General features: G+C 37.4%; 1 protein-coding gene across 1 annotated transcript in view; it reads right to left on the bottom strand.

Annotated features, from left to right (window-relative positions):
• The window catches only part of PSMD1 (proteasome 26S subunit, non-ATPase 1), a 79,743-nt gene that overhangs the window by 21,943 nt on the left and 39,213 nt on the right, over nt 1–18,587 (bottom strand). Inside the window, exons 16-17 of the mRNA XM_084240923.1 lie at nt 5,918–6,032; nt 1,622–1,738 (exon numbers count right to left, since the gene is read on the bottom strand). Coding sequence (XP_084097049.1) covers nt 1,622–1,738; nt 5,918–6,032 — 232 coding nt within the window. The remainder of the gene's footprint in view (nt 1–1,621; nt 1,739–5,917; nt 6,033–18,587) is intronic.

Below are 18,587 nucleotides of genomic sequence, written 5' to 3'. Positions count from 1 at the left end.
TAAACTTCCTTCTTTAATGACATCCGTTGGTTGGATAACATTCAGTTGATAAAGATCAGAAGAATATCAAAAGCAGAAATAAAAGATGCAAAAGTTACTCATATTATAATTGCTACACTTAAAAGCAAAAACCAAAAGAAATGTGGTTTAAAAAGATGTTTATGTTCTACTTGATAATAATATATTAAGTAATATATGTTAAAACGGCATAAAAAAGATGGTTCTATCTTTGCAGTAATCCAATTTTTGGAAGTCTTGAAAATGATTTTGACAAAGAACAAGAAGTACCGGATAAAGGAAACAAAAACAATAGCTACTGCTTAGAAAAAGAAGTCTATTAAACGTTAACTTTTATTAAATTAGTTATTAAATCTATTAAACATCTCTATTAAAATGAGACTGAATAATCAATGGGTTCTGGAAGGTTTTCTCTTTTCTACTATACCATCAATTTGCTTTTCTAAAAATGAGGGTGTTCTATCTGCTTGATGTGGCAGAAGTCTGCAAGTTGGGGTTTTTTGTTGATTTTTTGACTGTGTCTCACATAGGAGCAGAATTAGCATAAGGTTGTTAAGAATTTAATTAAGAATCAAAAGAACTGAGATGACTGCATAAGTTACATATAGCTATTTAATGTATCAAACATTTCTATAAACTGCATTTTATATAACCAATGACATTTCTAATTTTTAATACACATAAATAAGATCAATGCATTTTCTGTTTCTCAACAAAATGAGAGGTTTTGACTCAGTTGCTAAGCGACATTAGATATCAAACTCTAACATGAGGTCTAAGAGTTTGTTATGGGGAAATCTGAAAACAGATGTCTCAAAATCTGTTATTGCATTTGAAATGCCTTTTCTATAGGAAAGTTGGACTAAGACTCTTTCCCCTCAAAGACTAGAGATGAGCTTCATAGAGACTGCTGAGGGACCTTAATATGGTCATTGGTCACTGTGCACCTGCCATTAAAGTAAGAGGCTTTAACTATCAATGAGACACAGCAGAGAGAAGGGATGGGAGTAGGGAGGGAGGAAAGAGGGCCAGGTAAAGGCTCTCTAATGGAGAACATATTAAATTCCTACCCACACAAACAGCAAAACATATAGGAGTGTTTCTGTGGACAGATGGGTCAAGAAAGCGGTACTGGAGCCATCTGAAAATCTCCCCAAGAAGACATTTGCATGTGAGTGGAGTCATTTCTAAACATAGGTTGTATGTAGCATATATAAAATGACTGCAGGACTCTCCATTACTTTAGAAGGAAAAATCAAAAAAGTCACGGACTACCTGAGATTGCATCCCATATCAGAGGAATAAGGTACCCTGCTGAATCAATTTTAAAAAGACAAAAATTGAAGCTGATTTTATCACCCCAGGAGTTTAATTTTTTAAGAACAGTTGAATTAACGAAGTGACCATAAAGCTGCAAAAAAAAAAAAAAAAAAAAAAAAAAGCCTTCAGAGTATTATATATTTAAAGTTTTCCCATTCTCCCACTCTATACTTCCAGTGAGATCAGTGTTTTTTGTATTTAAAGCTCTGTCCTCAAAAGAAGATAAGTTACAAAGGAAAAGCCTGAAGCAACTCTATTCCAGATAACATTTTTATTAGCTTACCTTTGGACAAGTGATTTCAGTCTGTTGAATCATGATGAGAGCCGAAGCTATGAGGGCGCCTTGCCTCACATAGTTCACAGGGTCATTTGTCATTGGTTCTAACAGATTAATTGCTTCCTGAAATCATTAAAAAATGTAACTTTAAGCAATACAGCTGGGTTTTGAAATTAATTACTATCAGTCTAAGTCAATAATTTTATGTAACATTATAATATCAAATTAATTTTAATTACTGAGACTCAATAGTTCAGAACTGAGTATGCTTTACTCAAACTTTAATAATTGATAGTAAGTCAAAAAGTAGCTTGTAGAACATAGGTGCTCTAGTCTTGAGGAAAAAGAGGTCAAAATGAATGAAAAAATGAGATTAATGTTTGATCAGCACATACTGTTTTCCATATATAGTGGTAAATATTTTATGTTATCTCATTTTATTCTCCTACTCCTAAAAAATAACAACACAAAAGAATCTTTGTAAACAGAGAGTTACAAAGGTTAGGTAATGTGCCTAAAGTCATATAAGTAGCACCCAGTTCAATCTGACTCCAAAATCTACATTAAATATCCTCGTGGCGCAAGGGGTTAAGCACAACCCTATGAAGCGATCAGCAGCCTCTGTAGTATGTCCCCAGGCCCGCCAGGGAGCAACCTACATGGCATAGCAGACCTCTCTGTCTGGCCCGCTGCTCCCCTCAGCAGTGCATTTCAATCAATCTGCCTGTTCTGTCTCTGGTGAATCCTCTCACCCCCGCCCCCACCCCAGCACCTTTGGTCTGTACCCAGCTCTTGTATGCATAAATAAATAAATCTTAAAAAAAAAAAATCCAACTTCCTTCAAATACCAAGGGTAAGAGAAAGTCTTCGATGATCTTTACAATTCCTAACTAAAAAAACAAAAAAAAAAAGAGAAAAAAATTCTGAGAACAAATAAGATTTTACTTGTTAGTAGAAAGGCAAAACAAATTAAATCTCAAACAGGACTAGAATTTATTTCAAGTTATATTTCACAGACCCGATGTGATGCAATTTTTCAAAATGTTTACCATATTCTTAATACCATAATCTTCAGAATATCAGTTATATGAAAAAATAATTCCTTGGTTAAGTAAGTTTGGGAGTTCCTGTGTACCATATATCACCTTTTCTTGCACATTCAAAAAGGCACCTAGAATAGTAAAGGTTCTAGGAATGTACATGTTATAACAAAAGCTCCAAGAACTCTTATTATAATAGAAACCATCTGAACTTTGTTTATCCCAGCATTTTGTGCCCAAAACTTCTATTAACACCTTTCAGAACTTTCAGATAAGTGTCACTTTATAACATCACTTATAGGTCCTTATGTAGGTATTAATCTGGAAGAACAGAACAATAGGTTTACAAGATAACCAAAGTTAATATGATTTCTTATAGCCTGTCTCAAAACCAAGGAGAGGAAAAATAAATGGAATTAAATAACTTCATATTTCTTTACAAGAGGGTTTACTTATTTAAAAAAAACAAGTCAGAGCTACTAACAAATAGTACGGATACCAGATAACTGTATCCTTTTTCCTCACTTCATTGAAAAAATGTATTGACATTGCACAGAGGAGTATTTCAAGCACTGCTCATATATTATCAATATTGTTTATAAAGCAGTCATGATAAAAATATAACAAAAAATTCACATTTATAGGTTAAAAAACACTAATGTGGCCTTTAAGATATAGGTACAACCTCAAAGATACATTTCAGAATAAAAGGATGTTTCAAGTTTTTAAGAAAACTAAATTAAAGCATTAAACTGTAGTCAGATAGGTATTGATATGTAGATCATAAAAACTATCTAGAAATAAAGCAGACTTGTTTAGTATGAATAATAAAAAATTTTCATTGAATTAACTTGTCAGATGCCGTGTCTCAAAGAACATTTGCTCCTAGATATTATATTAGGTTTAGAATAATCTGGAAAGGAAAAAAAATCTAATTTACATTTAATTCATGAGCCCTGACATAAATGTCTTCTAAAGGCATGAGAGGGAAAATACAGAGTAAAATATCGAACTATATTTTTCCTGTTTATATAAGAGATGTGTTCCAGAAAAAATAAAGGTCAATTTCCATAAACTGTATTTTATATAACCAACAACATTGCTAATAAAACTGAAGATACATTCTCATATAAGATATTCTCCTGCAAGAGGAAAACATTTTAAAATCAAAATTCTGTGAGGGCAGATTTTGTGCTCCATCATTTGACAAATATTTATTGAAAGTCTACTATGGGTCAGGTATGGCTTTAGGTTCTAGCGGTGAACATTCTGATCTCAGGGAACTTACATTGCAGTGGAGAGCAGAGAAAATAAATACATAGATCTAATAATATGTTAGATGGTGATAAATGCTATGAAGAAACAAGGGAAGGAGACAGAATGAGAGTATCAGAAAAGGATGTCTTTTTTTCTTTTTTAAAGATTTATTTTAGGGCCTCCCCGGTGGCGCAGCGGTTGAGCGCTGGGTTGCGAAGCTGCCCGCAGCCTCTGCAACGCCGGTTCGATCCCCGGCTGCCGGGTGAGGGTCCCACATGGCACGCAGACCTCTCCTGCCGCCCGCTGCTCCCCTCAGCAGTGTACTTCATCAGTCTGCCTGCTCTGCTCTCCCCTCTGGCTCTGGTGAATTCTCTCACCCTCCCGCACTTCTAACTGTACCCAGTGCTTGTATAAATAAATAAATAAATCTTTAAAAAAAAATAAATAAAAGCAATCACTTTCTTTACTGGTCTATTCTTTAAAAAAAAAAAAAGATTTTATTTATTTATACAAGAATTGGAGTGTAGGCCAGAGGTGGGAGGGTGAGAGGATTTACCAGAGACAGATTGGGGAGCAGAACAGGTGGATCTACAGAAATACACTGCTGAGGAGAGAAGTGGGGAGACAGGAGAGGTCTGCTGCGCCACGTGGGTCAGTTCCCAGGCCGGGGATCAAATTCATGCCAAAGTGGCTGGTGATAGCTTGATAGCACTGAGACTTTAACCCCTGCACCCAGGGAGGCCCAAGTATGTCCTTCTATAATAATTTTTACAGTTTTGTAACATGTAGTAAAAATGCCTATTTTAAATTCTTAGCTTCAATAATGTTTTATTTGTAGCCAATACTAACACTTTTATTAAACAGAAAGTCAAGCAAATTAAAGTCCAATTACTGGAACCAATCAATAAACTGTAACTATGCTTTGCTTCATTTTGATTTGAACAAGAGATGATAAAATCACCAGATATAAAGACATCAGAAGCAAAACCATGTTCTGTTTGCTCCACCCCCAACTCTGTTAAAAGAAAGGTTCCCCTTTTGGGGAAGATGGTCAAGAAGTATATGTATACGTGTATGTATATGTGTATGATGATGAAAGGAAAAATGGGAAGATTGTGTCACTGCTGTGAATCAATAACAGCTGTTACTATTTAAGCAATAGTGCATTTCTTTATGAATCTCATGCTTTCAAATCATCAAAGGGCCCAGCTCAACTCTGTCACTTCTGAGGACTTACCACCAGGTATTATGTTTGTGAGGAGAAAACATGCAAATAGCAGTAAAAGAATCACACTGAGTTGATGCTGGTATCCTCAGACAAGAACCTTGATTTTCAACAATACTAACTACGAAAACTAAACATGTCAAATAATATAAAATAACCAGAAATCTTTTTTTCAAAGAAAATGCTTTCAAAAAGAAACCCAGGAACCTCCCTGGTGACGCATGGGTTAAAGTCTCAGTGCTATCAAGCTATCACCAGCCACTTTGGCATGATTCAATCCCCGGCCTGGGGGCTGACTCACATGGTGCAGCAGACCTCTCCTGTCTCACCCACTGCTCCCCTCAGCCATGCATTTCAGTCAATCTGCCTATTCTGCTCCCCACTCTGTCTCTGGTGAATCCTCTCACTCCCGCACCTCTGGCCTACACCCAAGTTCTTATATGCATAAATAAACAAAAAGAAACCAAGAAACCTAAAAAAAAAAAAAAGATAAAAAAAAGAAAAAGAAAAAAAAAGAAACCCAATAGCATTGTTTCCATTGTAGTTATCCATGTAATATGGTGGTGTATTCCTTTTTTTTTTGTGGGGGGAGGGGGAAGGAGAATTAATTCTTAAATAGCTTTGGATAATCAGATATATAAAGAAAGGACATTCTAGGAAGTTCAGTCAAGTTAAATCTCACAGATTACACCAGCTGTATTTTTCAGCTGTGACACCAATTTTTCTGCAGGAGAAGATTGTGACACCAGGAAAGGACAGACCCCACTGGCTGAGCACTACCTTGTTTCCCGTTCCAGCACAGCAGATACCCAGGGCCATTGCAGCTCCATAGCGCACGTGAGGATTGTAACTCTCTGACAACAAGGAGACAACGCTGGGACACTGCTCAGGGGTCCTGACAAGAAACAGAGAAGGTGAATCACATTGGAAGAATGTTAATCAATTTATTTTGAGTTATGCAAAACAAGCTATTAACCAATAGCTGAAGAGTTTAAAATCCTCCACAAATTCTAATTACTGATATTACAAAATTATGCTCCAAATTCAGAGAACACAAGAAAAGAAAGAGAATGTATCAGTAACCCCTCATGACAGCATTGTAGCCATTCCTCAGCTTCTTCCAGTGGGGAGTTACTATGGCAGTGCAGGGAGCAGCCCCTAGATTCATTATTTATTTATTTGAGAAAAATCAGCTGACATCTTTGTTGCTCTGGTGGGGGATGCCCTCAGGAGCTCTTGGTTCGGTTGGTCCACCAGCTCTCTCCACCAAAAGTAAATCTACATTCATTGTTATATTTCCTGCTCACTCTGTATTTTGTTTCAGAAGACAAAAGTCATTTGTAGAGCCACCTGGATGTTTCCAAAGCTGTGTGAAAGATTTAAATCTCCTAGTATTATTCTGGTTGAACATTAAGCTGGTATGTAAGCCATGGTAACGAGAATATCATGATTCTAGTTTTAGAAATTATTTTTATTGATAAGAATAGAAAAATAGTTTTCTTATTCTTTTTATATTTGCAGCAAAGACAATAACTGGACAACCATGCTAATGAAGTCCCTGACCTCATCTTTAAAAGACTATCCTTTACAGTTAAGTTACTCCCGAAAGGCAGCACACTGCGGTAGTAAGTAGGAGAGTGAGGGGAATGGTAATGCTATAATACTGAACTTGTGAATATAATGCTATATACAGAATTATAATGCTATAATACTGAACTTGTGAAAATTCATCAAGCTATAGGGTAATGACTATGTGAACTTTTTTGGGATGTGTATTACATTTCAATATTTTAAAAAGACTATCCATATATCACATTTCAATACAAAATATTTTTTTAATTTAATAAACCTATTTCGTTGTGAATAAAAACAGTTATTACCTACAGGCCAACTCAAATCTATAATTTTATGTTGGAATTGTCCTCTAGCCTCAAATTCCAGTGAGTGGTAAATTCAAATTTCAAATGCAATAGAGTTACATCTATAAAAAGTATCTATAAAATTGGAATTACTAGGAAAGGATAAATTATTTCTGCCTACAACAAATCTTGAAAAAAATCCATTTGGGGGCCTCCCTGGTGGCGCAAGGGGTCTCAATCCCTGGCCGGTCAGGGAGCAACCCACATGGCGTAGCAGACCTCTCCAGACTCGCCCTATTGCTCCCCTCAGCAGTATACTTCGGTCTATCTGCTTGTTCTGTTCCCCACTCTGTGGTGAATCCTCTCACCTCCCACACCTCTGGCCTATACCCCAGTTCTCATAATCATAAATAAATAAATCTTTTTAAAAAAGAAAGAAAGAAAGAAAATGTTCTGCTCACCAGTATAAATAATTTGGAACCAATACTAATGGCAACAACATGAAAATAATTTGGTGTTGTGAAAAAGCAATGTGTAAGGAGAGAGCAGCTACTCGTGGCTTTGGAAATTTCTTAGTACATGACATCAGGCAAGTCACATTTTCTTTTTTCTTAAAGATTTATTTATTTTTATATAAGAACCGGGGTACAGGCCAGATGTGCGGGAGGGTGAGAGGATTCACCAGAGACAGAGCGGGGAACAGAACAGGCAGACTGACAAAATACACTGCTGAGGGGAGCAGCGGGCGAGACAGGAGAGGTCTGTTTCGCCATGTGGGACCCTCGCCGGGTGGCCGGGATACAACCCGCTCTGCAGAGGCTGCAGACAGCTTCACAGTGCGGCACTCAAGCGCCTGCGCCACCAAGGGGAGGCCCAAATCACATTTTCTTGGGATAAATTTTCTTGACTACATTGCAGGGATAACATAAAAAATGAATGAACAAATAACTGAAGATAATAACACATAGGCTTTGGTTAATCATTAATGAGATAAATAACTTTATATAAGAACAGACAATGAAGTCAAAAACCCATGTTCCTGTTTTATCTCTAAATAGTTGGAATGATTTACAGAAATTCAATTAACCAAACACTCTGGGTTCCCTTTCCACATCTGAAAAAAGAATGAGAATAGAAATTCTATAAGGTATTTTTTTACTTTACAATTCTATGGCTTTAAAAAATGAACCAATCACCAAAGGGTTTAACCCCATGTCATTAAGTAGGACAACATTTCTTCAATGAGAAACATTACCATAAAATAAAAATGAAATGCAAAGTGGCATTACATCAATATGTTGTTGAACACTTATTTTATAATTTGTAACTGACAGTACCATCAGTTATCTTTTATTTTCACGCCTATTTGGCAAAGCTCACTTCATAATTTGATATCCAAATTCTCTGACAAACTCAAACATTTTGTTATCTAATTAATTACAGGTAAAACCATGCAAGACTGCACATATCTCAAGAGACAAGGACTAAGACAGAGTCTTCTCCATTTTTTTCTTACAAATTATTACCACTGTGCTAGGTACTAAAGATAAAGTAATTTTTACTTCTTAGCAAAAGACAAGGGAGCCAATCTAATTTTATATTTAGAGACTTAGCCACTGAGTATTTTTTACTAGGTTCAAGGTCTAACGGTTAACAACCGGGGAAAATATCGTGCCCTTCCCGTTCCCCTCCCTCTGAAGTTTGTAATTCAGCCATTTACCAAAAATAGGGAGAGGCAGCACGTATCTGTGAGTAGTATATCATAAGGCTAATTGTGTCTTAATTTTATGTGCTTTATTTATTTATTTTAAAAGATTTATTTTATTTATTTATTTATGCAATCACTGGGTACAGTCAGAAGCGCGGGAGGGTGAGAGAGTGAATTCTCTGGAGCAGAACAGGCAGAAGGACCAAAGTACACTGCTGAGGGGAGCAGCGGGCGGCAGGAGAGGTCTGCGCCCGCCATGTGGGACCCTCCTCCGGTGGCCGGGGAGCAGCCGGGGATCGAACCGGCGCTGCAAGAGGCCACGGGCAGCTTCGCAACCCAGCGCTCAATTTTATGTGCTTTAAAGTTCAAAGTAGGGAGACCACACAGAGGAAGAGGGAAGGCTTTCTTTAAAAAGTGAACACATATTGAAATAGGTAATTAAAGTTCTGATTTGTTGTTTCAATAAAACTTCTTGGCTTGTAGCTAATAGTCATCTTGCCAAATGTACTATTTGTACAAATCTTTCAGAGAGCAGGAATTATGCAAGGACGTATGCATAAGTCACTGCCATATCATCCGACCATGAACCGCACATATGAATGCCTTTCTTTCATACTGTTCCTTTACTGAACATTTTATGCAACCTTCACATTAAATCACATTAATAAATCAAGATGTCTTCAAAAATATGGTGTCTTTTTTTCTAACTTATCTCCAAGGGAGGAAACACACACACACACACACACACACACACACACACACACAGAGTTATTAAGGCACATGAAGTCAACAGTGGGAATTTGCTGGGGCCACAGAGTAGTCCCCTGGTAGAATTCTGAATTTATGATTCTCACCAGCAAGTAACACAGAATATAATAACACAGGAATTAAGAAATATCCTGTTTGATTCCTCTGTTCTCCTTATCAACAGACTCCATACCATGTGATTAGCACCCTGAAGTCTTAAGAGCCCACTAATGTCTTTATCTATCCATACATAAATAGGACCAAAGGACACCTTTCCCCTAAACTGCTTCTCTCCCACAATGACCATTTATCTACACACCCAGGAAATGTATCTTTAGTCATTCTATTTCCTCATTCTCCACATCCAACCAGGCAAACAAGTCAAGCAAAACTCTTCAATCTTGTTTGTGCCCACTACCTATTTCAGGCCTGATCATTTCTCACTAGAAATAATAGAGATTCTTTAAATGACCTCTCTGCCTCCTTTCCATTTCCGTCTCCAGTTCGCTATGGCAGAGAGATGATAATTAGAAAGATCTGGATTGCAATTCTAGTGCAGTCATTTATTAAGAGAAGCAATCACTAAATCTTTTGGAACCTTCATTGCTTTATCTATAAACTGGGTCCACCTTATTATTTATGAGGGCAGTTGGTGGTGTGGTAGATTAGAAATATTTTACTATAATCACTTAAATCTATATGCATAACTAGACATTGCCTTTGCAGCAGAACCAGGTTTTCAGCCAGCAGTAAGTAAGCTGTAGTTTGGGCTCTTATTTTAGAAAAGGGAGGGTTAACTCATACCCAAAAGCTCATTCAAAGCAATATAAAGTCAGTTGGATACTAAAGCTACAGAGCTGGTTATATTTAGTGTTCTGATCAGATTTCCTAGCCAACTTTTTAGGGAGTCAATGGCACATAAAATATTTACCGACTTGCCTTTCATTTGCAGCCAAGGGCACACGATATTGCAGGGAAAATGGACTTGTTCTAAATATATCTTAAAATTTCATCTATTTTATGATCCCTACTTGTTAAAAAAGCATTATACTTACTTAGATTAGGGCATTAATACTTTCATGAGGTTTAAAAAAAGCATAATACTGGGGGTTTAATGCAGCATTTAATTAGCTGATTACTATAGTCTAAAACTGGTTATGAGGGCTATAAACTGAAAGGCATATGAAAAACTTTTAAGCTTCTCAGTTTAATAGCATTTTCAACGGACACATTCTTCAGAAAAGCAAGTGTTAAGACAGGAATAAAAGAATCTTTAATAAATTAATTTAAGACATTCAATCTCTTCAAGAATATAATAAAACCATAATATTCTATGTTTACTTCAATTTTTTAGCAGGCAGTTCTGAAAGAATGAATCTTTCTAAGCAATGATCAGAATGCATACATTCACTGAAAGTAAAACTCTGCACATTAATCTTTATCCAAACATATACATACACATGATGTATACATATATAAAAGTTAATAAAGGAAAAAATTATGTCACCATTTTGCAATGTGAAATGAATCAATGGACTTCAGCACAATTGTCAATGACCGCTTAACATCATGAAGTGAAGCGACAAGACGTATGTGCATTCACAGCCCTGCCCCTCTAAAATGGGGAGGGAAGGGAAGAGAGAAAAAGTGAACCTGAATGGGAGCATGGGATACATCCAACTATCAATTTACAGGAAATACAGATGACCAAAAACCACATCATACTAGACATCAGTATGCAACCAAGAAAAAAATCAGTGTGGAAAACTTGAAAAGAATAATGACCTGGTTTCTTCACCAAGTAAGCTGCAAGGCATGAGGAAAAAAAGGCAAGGCAAGATATGGAGAGAAGCTGTAAAATAAAAGAAAACCCACCAGATCTTTAATAACAGCTCACTGGGCTTTCTTTCAGCTATTTCATATCATTCTTTTTTTTTTTTTTAAGAAGATTTATTTATTTATGCATACAAGAGATGCGGTACAGGCCAGAGGATTCACCAGAGACAGAGTGGGGAACAGAACAGGCAGACTGACTGAAATACACTGCTGAGGGGAGCAGCGGGCAAGACAGGAGAGGTCTACTGTGCCATGTGGGTTCCTCCCTGGCTGGACTTGTGCTGCAGAGGCTGCGGATCGCTTCATAGTGCGGTGCTTAAACCCCTTGCACCACCAGGGAGGCCAATTTCATATAATTCTTACATTACTTAAATCTTAGCTTTTCTATATAAGCACTATCCCTTAGATAATATCACAAAATAATGCTTATAGTTTGTGACAATACTGCTGGACCAGAATTTAAAACAAGTCATTTAAATACCTTATCTCTGATCAGCACAAATTTAGAAAAATAAATGTTGAGAAATGGTCAAGTCACAGGAAAAATAATGGATTTTATTTTATTGAGTGGGGGTAGGCAGAGAACAAAGAATTCAAGGCTTGGGAAACCATCTTACTAAAATATGTTACCTATGCCTTAGCTTTTCCACATATCTATGTTCTGATATGTTGAACTTAAAAGTATATTTACTCAATTATGGATTTGTTAGCTGAATTTGTTTTCAATAATAGAGCAATATATTGTGAGAATTTCAGCAACTTTTCTTGTTCCCCTTTATTTTTTGATTAGTTTGTATTAAAAAAAATGAATACCATTAGAGGTTAAAAAAAGGAGGTGACAGACTTTTTGAATTTTCTTTTATCACAAGATAAAAGAGATTTTTTTTTTATCTTTTTGGTTTTGTTTCACAAATACACCTTTATCCCATTCAACTCTAGATCCTAAGCTACTCTACTGGTTATTTTTTACTTTAACAGTTCAGTCGTTGCCACAAGGTAAATAAAATTTTACAAAACTACACAGATACTGCCCTAAACTTTAGAAAGTTAGTTCTATCGTTAATATTTCTTTACATTTTTACTGGACTTCAGAAAACTTAAAATCAGTGTAATTTTTAGACTAGATTTTTTATTAGGTGCTGTCAAGTGGGATGAAAATATCTCAATGAGAAGCAAGTAGATTGATAAGATTTATAGACTAGGAGTTGTTACTTTGCAATAACATGTTTTTTTCACATCCTATCTCCTGAATAGGCAAATCAAGAAAAGTCTTGCTGGGCCTCCCCGGTGGCGCAGCGGTTGAGCGCTGGGTTACGAAGCTGCCCGCAGCCTCTGCGGCGCCGGTTCGATCCCCGGCTGCTCCCCGGCCACCTGAGGAGGGTCCCACATGGCGCGCAGACCTCTCCTGCCGCCCGCTGCTCCCCTCAGCAGTGTCCTTCGGTCCTTCTGCCTGTTCTGCTCCCCGCTCTGGCTCTGGTGAATTCTCTCACCCTCCCGCGCTTCTGACTGCACCCAGTGCATGTGTAAACAGAACAAACAAACAAAACAAATAAATAAAGAAACAAACATGCCTCTATAAAAAAAAAAGAAAAAAAAAGAAAAAAAAAAGAAAAGTCTTGCAGCATGAGTGAGCAACAATGAAATTAGTTTATAAAATATTTTATTGGTATTTCCCTGCTTTTATAAAAATGAACACAAATATACTGAAATTCATTTGATATTGAAATAAGGTTCTTGATAATGAAAGTCCACTTTTAATAGCTGATTACAGTGATTATTGAAGACGTGTACAGCTGAGCAAATCTAAACCAAAGAGGTTTGGGTCCTTTGCAATCATCAACAATATTCCAGGTATAAGAAGTATTTTAATTAAAGGACATCGCCAATCATGACATTAAATTGTAGTACAGCTTCACTGATACAAAAAAAAAAAACACCAACCCTCCTTTTTTTTTTTTGTTCTTTAGAAAAACAGATATAGCATGAGCAGCTCTGGCAAAAACTGTCAGAAGCAACCAGATGAAAGCTTAAAGAAGCAGCATGCTGATGTAGTAGGCTGAGACAATGGGGTGTGGGAGAAGAGAGAGCGAGAACTCACTATGAAAGAGACCTTTTATATTGTCTGCCTACCACGGTGCCCAGACTGGTGATGGCAGTGAGGATGGTAGGCCATGCACAGGTGCAGGTTGCTGATGAGAGGGAAAAACACCAGACCTCATTCTCAAAAGAATTTTGGTTGGTTGTTTCAATGTCTGGAGATTCCTTGAAGAACCAGTGCAATGGCTTGAACTTGTTTCATCCCACGTAAGAGTGCTCCCAGGGCTGGAGCAACTTCCCAGGTGACACTGGTCAAAAACATTTAAAGGCAAAAGTACTGGTCACAGGAGCCCGGCACAAGGGATAATCAGACCAGGCTGTGAACAGGCTGAAAAGCCTGGAAGGAGATATATGGGGTAACAAGGACTTTTTTTTTCCATTTATTTTTTTTCACCCCTTCCCTACCTCCCATAACAAGGACTTTTAAAAGCCTGAGTGTATACCAGGGGATCTGAGAAGATACATTATGCTCAGGGCTGGTGAATGCTTAGGAACACTGAGAATTCAGTGAAGTTAAGCAGAGTATGGTTTAGTGGAAGCCAAATGCAGGAAGTATTTTAAAGAAGGGGAGGTGATCAATTAGGGTCAACTGCTGCTGTGAAGTAGGCAGAGCAGGTTACATCATCTTTTTACACATTCAGAAATTAAAGCTCAGAGAAATTGATTTATCTGCGGTTTCGTAAGTGTCAGTTATAGCACTTGTCTCATTTCACCACCAGAGTAGCAGTCATCCATCTGGAAATAAGGTTTTAGGAGCTTTCTTTAACAAGTCAATAGAAACCATAAGAGTGAATGGAGGAGGGCCTCCCTGGTGGTGCAGCGGTTGAGCGCTGGGTTGCGAAGCTGCCCGCAGCCTCTGCAGCGCCAGTTCGATCCCTGGCTGCTCCCCGGCCACCGGAGGAGGGTCCCACATGGCACGCAGACCTCTCCTGCCGCCTGCTGCTCCCCTCAGCAGTGTACTTTGGTCCTTCTGCCTGCTCTGCTCCCTGCTCTGGCTCTGGTGAATTCTCTCACCCTCCCGTGCTTCCGACTATACCCAGTGCTTGTATAAATAAATAAAAAGAAAAGAAAAAAAAAGAGTGAATGGAAGAAAATGCAGAGGGAGATGACATCAACTCAGGACAAGAACTGGGAGAATCCACCTATTAAGAGTGTGGGAATGAGTTAGAAGATTCCAGAAGCCAAGAAAAGACACAAGTTTTAAGAGTAAATGCTTAGTCACAGTGCTGAATGTTACACAAAATCGACAACTGGTACTACTTAGTGATTTTCCAAGAGTTGTTTTAGTAAAACACTGGGGATAAAAATAAGGATTACAGACTGGGTGGGTGGTAAGAAAGAAAAAGATGGGCAATTCTTTTTTTTTTGTTTGTTTGTTTATAGAGGCATGTTTTTATTTATTTATTTAATTTGTTTGTTTACTTATACAAGCACTGGGTACAGTCAGAAGCACGAGAGGGTGAGAGAATTCACCAGAGCCAGAGCAGGGAGCAGAGCAGGCAGAAGGACCGAAGGACACTGCTGAGGGGAGCAGCGGGCGGCAGGAGAGGTCTGCGCGCCATGTGGGACCCTCCTCTGGTGGCCGGGGAGCAGCCGGGGATCGAACCGGCGCTGCAGAGGCTGCGGGCAGCTTCGCAACCCAGCGCTCAACCGCTGCGCCACCGGGGAGGCCCAAGATGGGCAATTCTTTAAAGAAATCTGATGATGAAAGAGATTTTAAGGGTAAGGAAGATTTTATTTTTTATTAACTGGAGTATGTCTACAAGAAAGAAATTAAGAGTTGAGGAATTAAGTATGCAAAGACAAACCTTGTGTCTTTTCTTGGCTTCTGCAATCTTCTAACTCATTCCCACACCCTTAATAGGGTGTGGATTCTATGTGAAGACACTTAATTCAGCAAACTACAAAGAACATAACAAAGAGTTGGAATTGAGAACTTAATGCAAATTAGTTGTGGAAAAGAGGAATGACAAATGATCCCAAAGGACAGGATGGATGAAAAGGCATTTTGAGAAAGTGAAATGTGATAAGGGCATTCAGATTGGTCTACCTCTTTCATTAAAAGAAGAGGTAAATTCAATCGTCAGGGGAGAGTGAGTAAAAGAGTCTAAGGAGAATAAACTGTTTGGAATAGCTATTCTTACAGTTTCAGATCTTTTTCTGATGTTGTCAAAGAGAGTGAAGAATGAAAAAAAATCTGCAAAGCTGTATATAAGCTGCTCTGTGGGTCCTGCTGAAATGAGTTAGTCTTAGTTCTACACATGACTGTATTAGAATTATAGCATTGTACTTGTTTGAACCCCCCATCAGAAAAATTGCCAAAAGTATAGAAAATGTTTATCTTGTTTATCATCACATCTACATGGGAAAATGGAACTCAATAGACACTTCACAAATGAATAAGTAATGGACACAACCATATAGTTTCAAAATTCCTTAATGGTTAGTATTTGATAGGTCTTTGGTTGATATTTAAGCTGTCTTCCAAGACCTATACAAGTATTATACCTTTTTAAGTCAAAGGGGATATTCTAATTAATTTAAAAGGTACTAGGGATAAAATTAAATCTTTTTTTTTTTTAGAGGCATGATTTATTTATTTATTTGTTTGTTTGTTTTGTTTATACATGCATTGGGTACAGTCAGAAGCGCGGGAGGGTGAGAGAATTCACCAGAGCCAGAACGGGGAGCAGAGCAGGCAGAAGGACCGAAGTACACTGCTGAGGGGAGCAGCGGGCGGCAGGAGAGGTCTGCGCGCCATGTGGGACCCTCCTCTGGTGGCCTGGGAGCAGCCGGGGATCGAACCGGCGCCGCAGAGGCCGCGGGCAGCATCGCAACCCAGCGCTCAACCGCTGCGCCACCGGGGAGGCCCTAAAATTAAACATTTTAGGAAAAAAAGTACCAGCTATATTTTCTGTTAATAGATCTGACTCTAACCTTTTAAGATACTTTAATAAGAATTAATTTACCTGCAGTTCTAGGTAAATGAAATATTCTACACATATGAATTTTCTGGATATTTGAAAATATTCTACCACCGAGAATCAAATATGTATTTTGGATGAAAAACTTAAAAAAAAAAAAATGCATTGCATGCTTTCCTCCCACCTGAAATAAGAGTTAAATGAAGATGATTTAACCTTTTCTTAAATATGTGGAAGTCATCACTATGGTATCAATTGTTATACCTCATGAAGTTATGGAGCTATAAGCCTCTATTCTGAGTAGACCCACATGCCTATACTTTCAAAGTCCTATTTCTTCAGTTAACCCTGTTTGCCATTATCAAAGTGCTTTTCCATCTTTTAATGTTATTCAACTCCGGAGGAGGCAGGGAAATGTGTTTGCTAAATCCATCTTGAATAGATTTATCACTGAAATTCTTCTGTACTATTATGATTTATCATCATGAGCAAATGTTATTTTCATTAAAGGGGGGAGAACCAAGGTTCTCTGAGTTTGTGTGTAGAGTGAGTGGGGACTTAATGGCTGCCTTCTTTCTAACAAGCATGCAATCTAGAGGTTCAGTTATTTGCCAACTTTTACACCCTTTTATTTATTTATTTATTTATTTATTTATTTATTATTTTGCTTTCTCATTTTCAGCTATGCTTCTAACAACTCAAGTTGCTATATAAATAGTTGTGCTAACTAGTTATATTCCTCAGCCATTAAAGTAACTTACAAATCTATACACCTAAAAAATAGCAAGCACTGATTTTTAACTATTTTTTGTTACAATATTTTAATTTTTTGGCAGTAGCATTAATAACTAAAAATTTATATTTATTGATGATAATGTTGATTTTTAACACTGTTTTAGAAATATAGGTTCATATCTCCACAAATGCATACTATCACATCACACCCACTACCAAAAATCTTCCACCACAGTCCACTAAGGCTCCCCCTACCCTGTTAAGATTTTTTTAAAAAGTGAGTGACTGTGAGTGAGAAGGGTTAATATTAGCAAAGTATAATAATAACAATGGTTGGCATTTTTATAATATACTCAAAAGATTTGTTTAAAAGCTTACCTTATAAACACAAATAAATGAATTTCATGCGTGTCTTTTAATTGAATGTGATGGTATCATTTTTTAAAAAGATTTATTTTTACTTATTTATGATACAACAACTGGGGTATAGGCCAGAGGTGAGGGGTGGGAAGCGGGGTGAGAAGATTCACCAGAGACAGAGTAGGGAGCAGAACGGGCAGTTCTACTGAAATACACCACCAAGGGGAGCAGCTGGAGAGACAGGAGAGGTCTGCTGCGCCATGGGGGTTAGCTCCCTGGCTAAGGATAGAACTCATGCTGCAGTGGCTAGCAATAACTTGATAGTGCTGCGACTTTAATCCCTTTGCTGCCAGGTACCCATTATTTTTAATCTAACATTATTTGTGTTGCTGACATATCTGCCTGCATAAGCTCCAAGGCCAAATTATGATTCAAAATAAAGCAATAGTTTAAAACGTTTCCCAGTTCCTAAAAAGAAACTGACACATTGAAATCCATCTAATTGCTCAAATGTTACCTTTGTTTCACCCAAAATTCTTAGCAAATATTTCTCCTGAGTCAAAGGGTGCAGCAAATGTTGAATAAAATCTCAACTGGTTAGTAGAACTTAAAGAAACCAAATGTTTTCCAGTAACTTTCATATAAGCCAAGGAACATAAATTTGAAACAAAAAGTGGCACAAATGTTTTTAGTTCTAATACTAAGGTACTGGTTTAGAGGAATCTTAGCATGGCTAGTAAGATTTTTATACCAGTTTTCTGGGGAAAAAAAAAAAAGGCAGAAATATATTTTAATTACATATTGTATACTTTCCCCATTATAAAATCTGTAGGGAAAAAACAAATACTGCTAATGAACTAACTTCCAAATCCAGAGGCCATTTGTTTAAAAATGAGCAATGAAAAAGTTTCTGCTAAAACCTATGTATACATGTTGAATTCAGACCTTTCTGTGCTCTTCTATATAAGGTTACAACCAGAGAAAATTAATTGTGCTTCACAGCAAAGGCATAAAAGCTAAATAGGATTCTTGTTTCACTGCTAGAAATCAGAACTCTGGAAATCACTGTAAGGCACGCAGAGCAAAATTTTCACAAACTAAAACTGGAATCTCTATGTTAAATCTTATCTTTTTTCCCTCAAATGGTAAAAACAGCCCAGGGTTAATCCGAAACCAAACTATCT

Source organism: Talpa europaea (genome assembly GCF_964194135.1).
Source record: "Talpa europaea genome assembly, chromosome: 1".
Classification (NCBI taxonomy): domain Eukaryota; kingdom Metazoa; phylum Chordata; class Mammalia; order Eulipotyphla; family Talpidae; genus Talpa; species Talpa europaea.
Note: the sequence above shows the minus strand (reverse complement) of the source record. Positions and strands in the feature narration are given on the sequence as shown.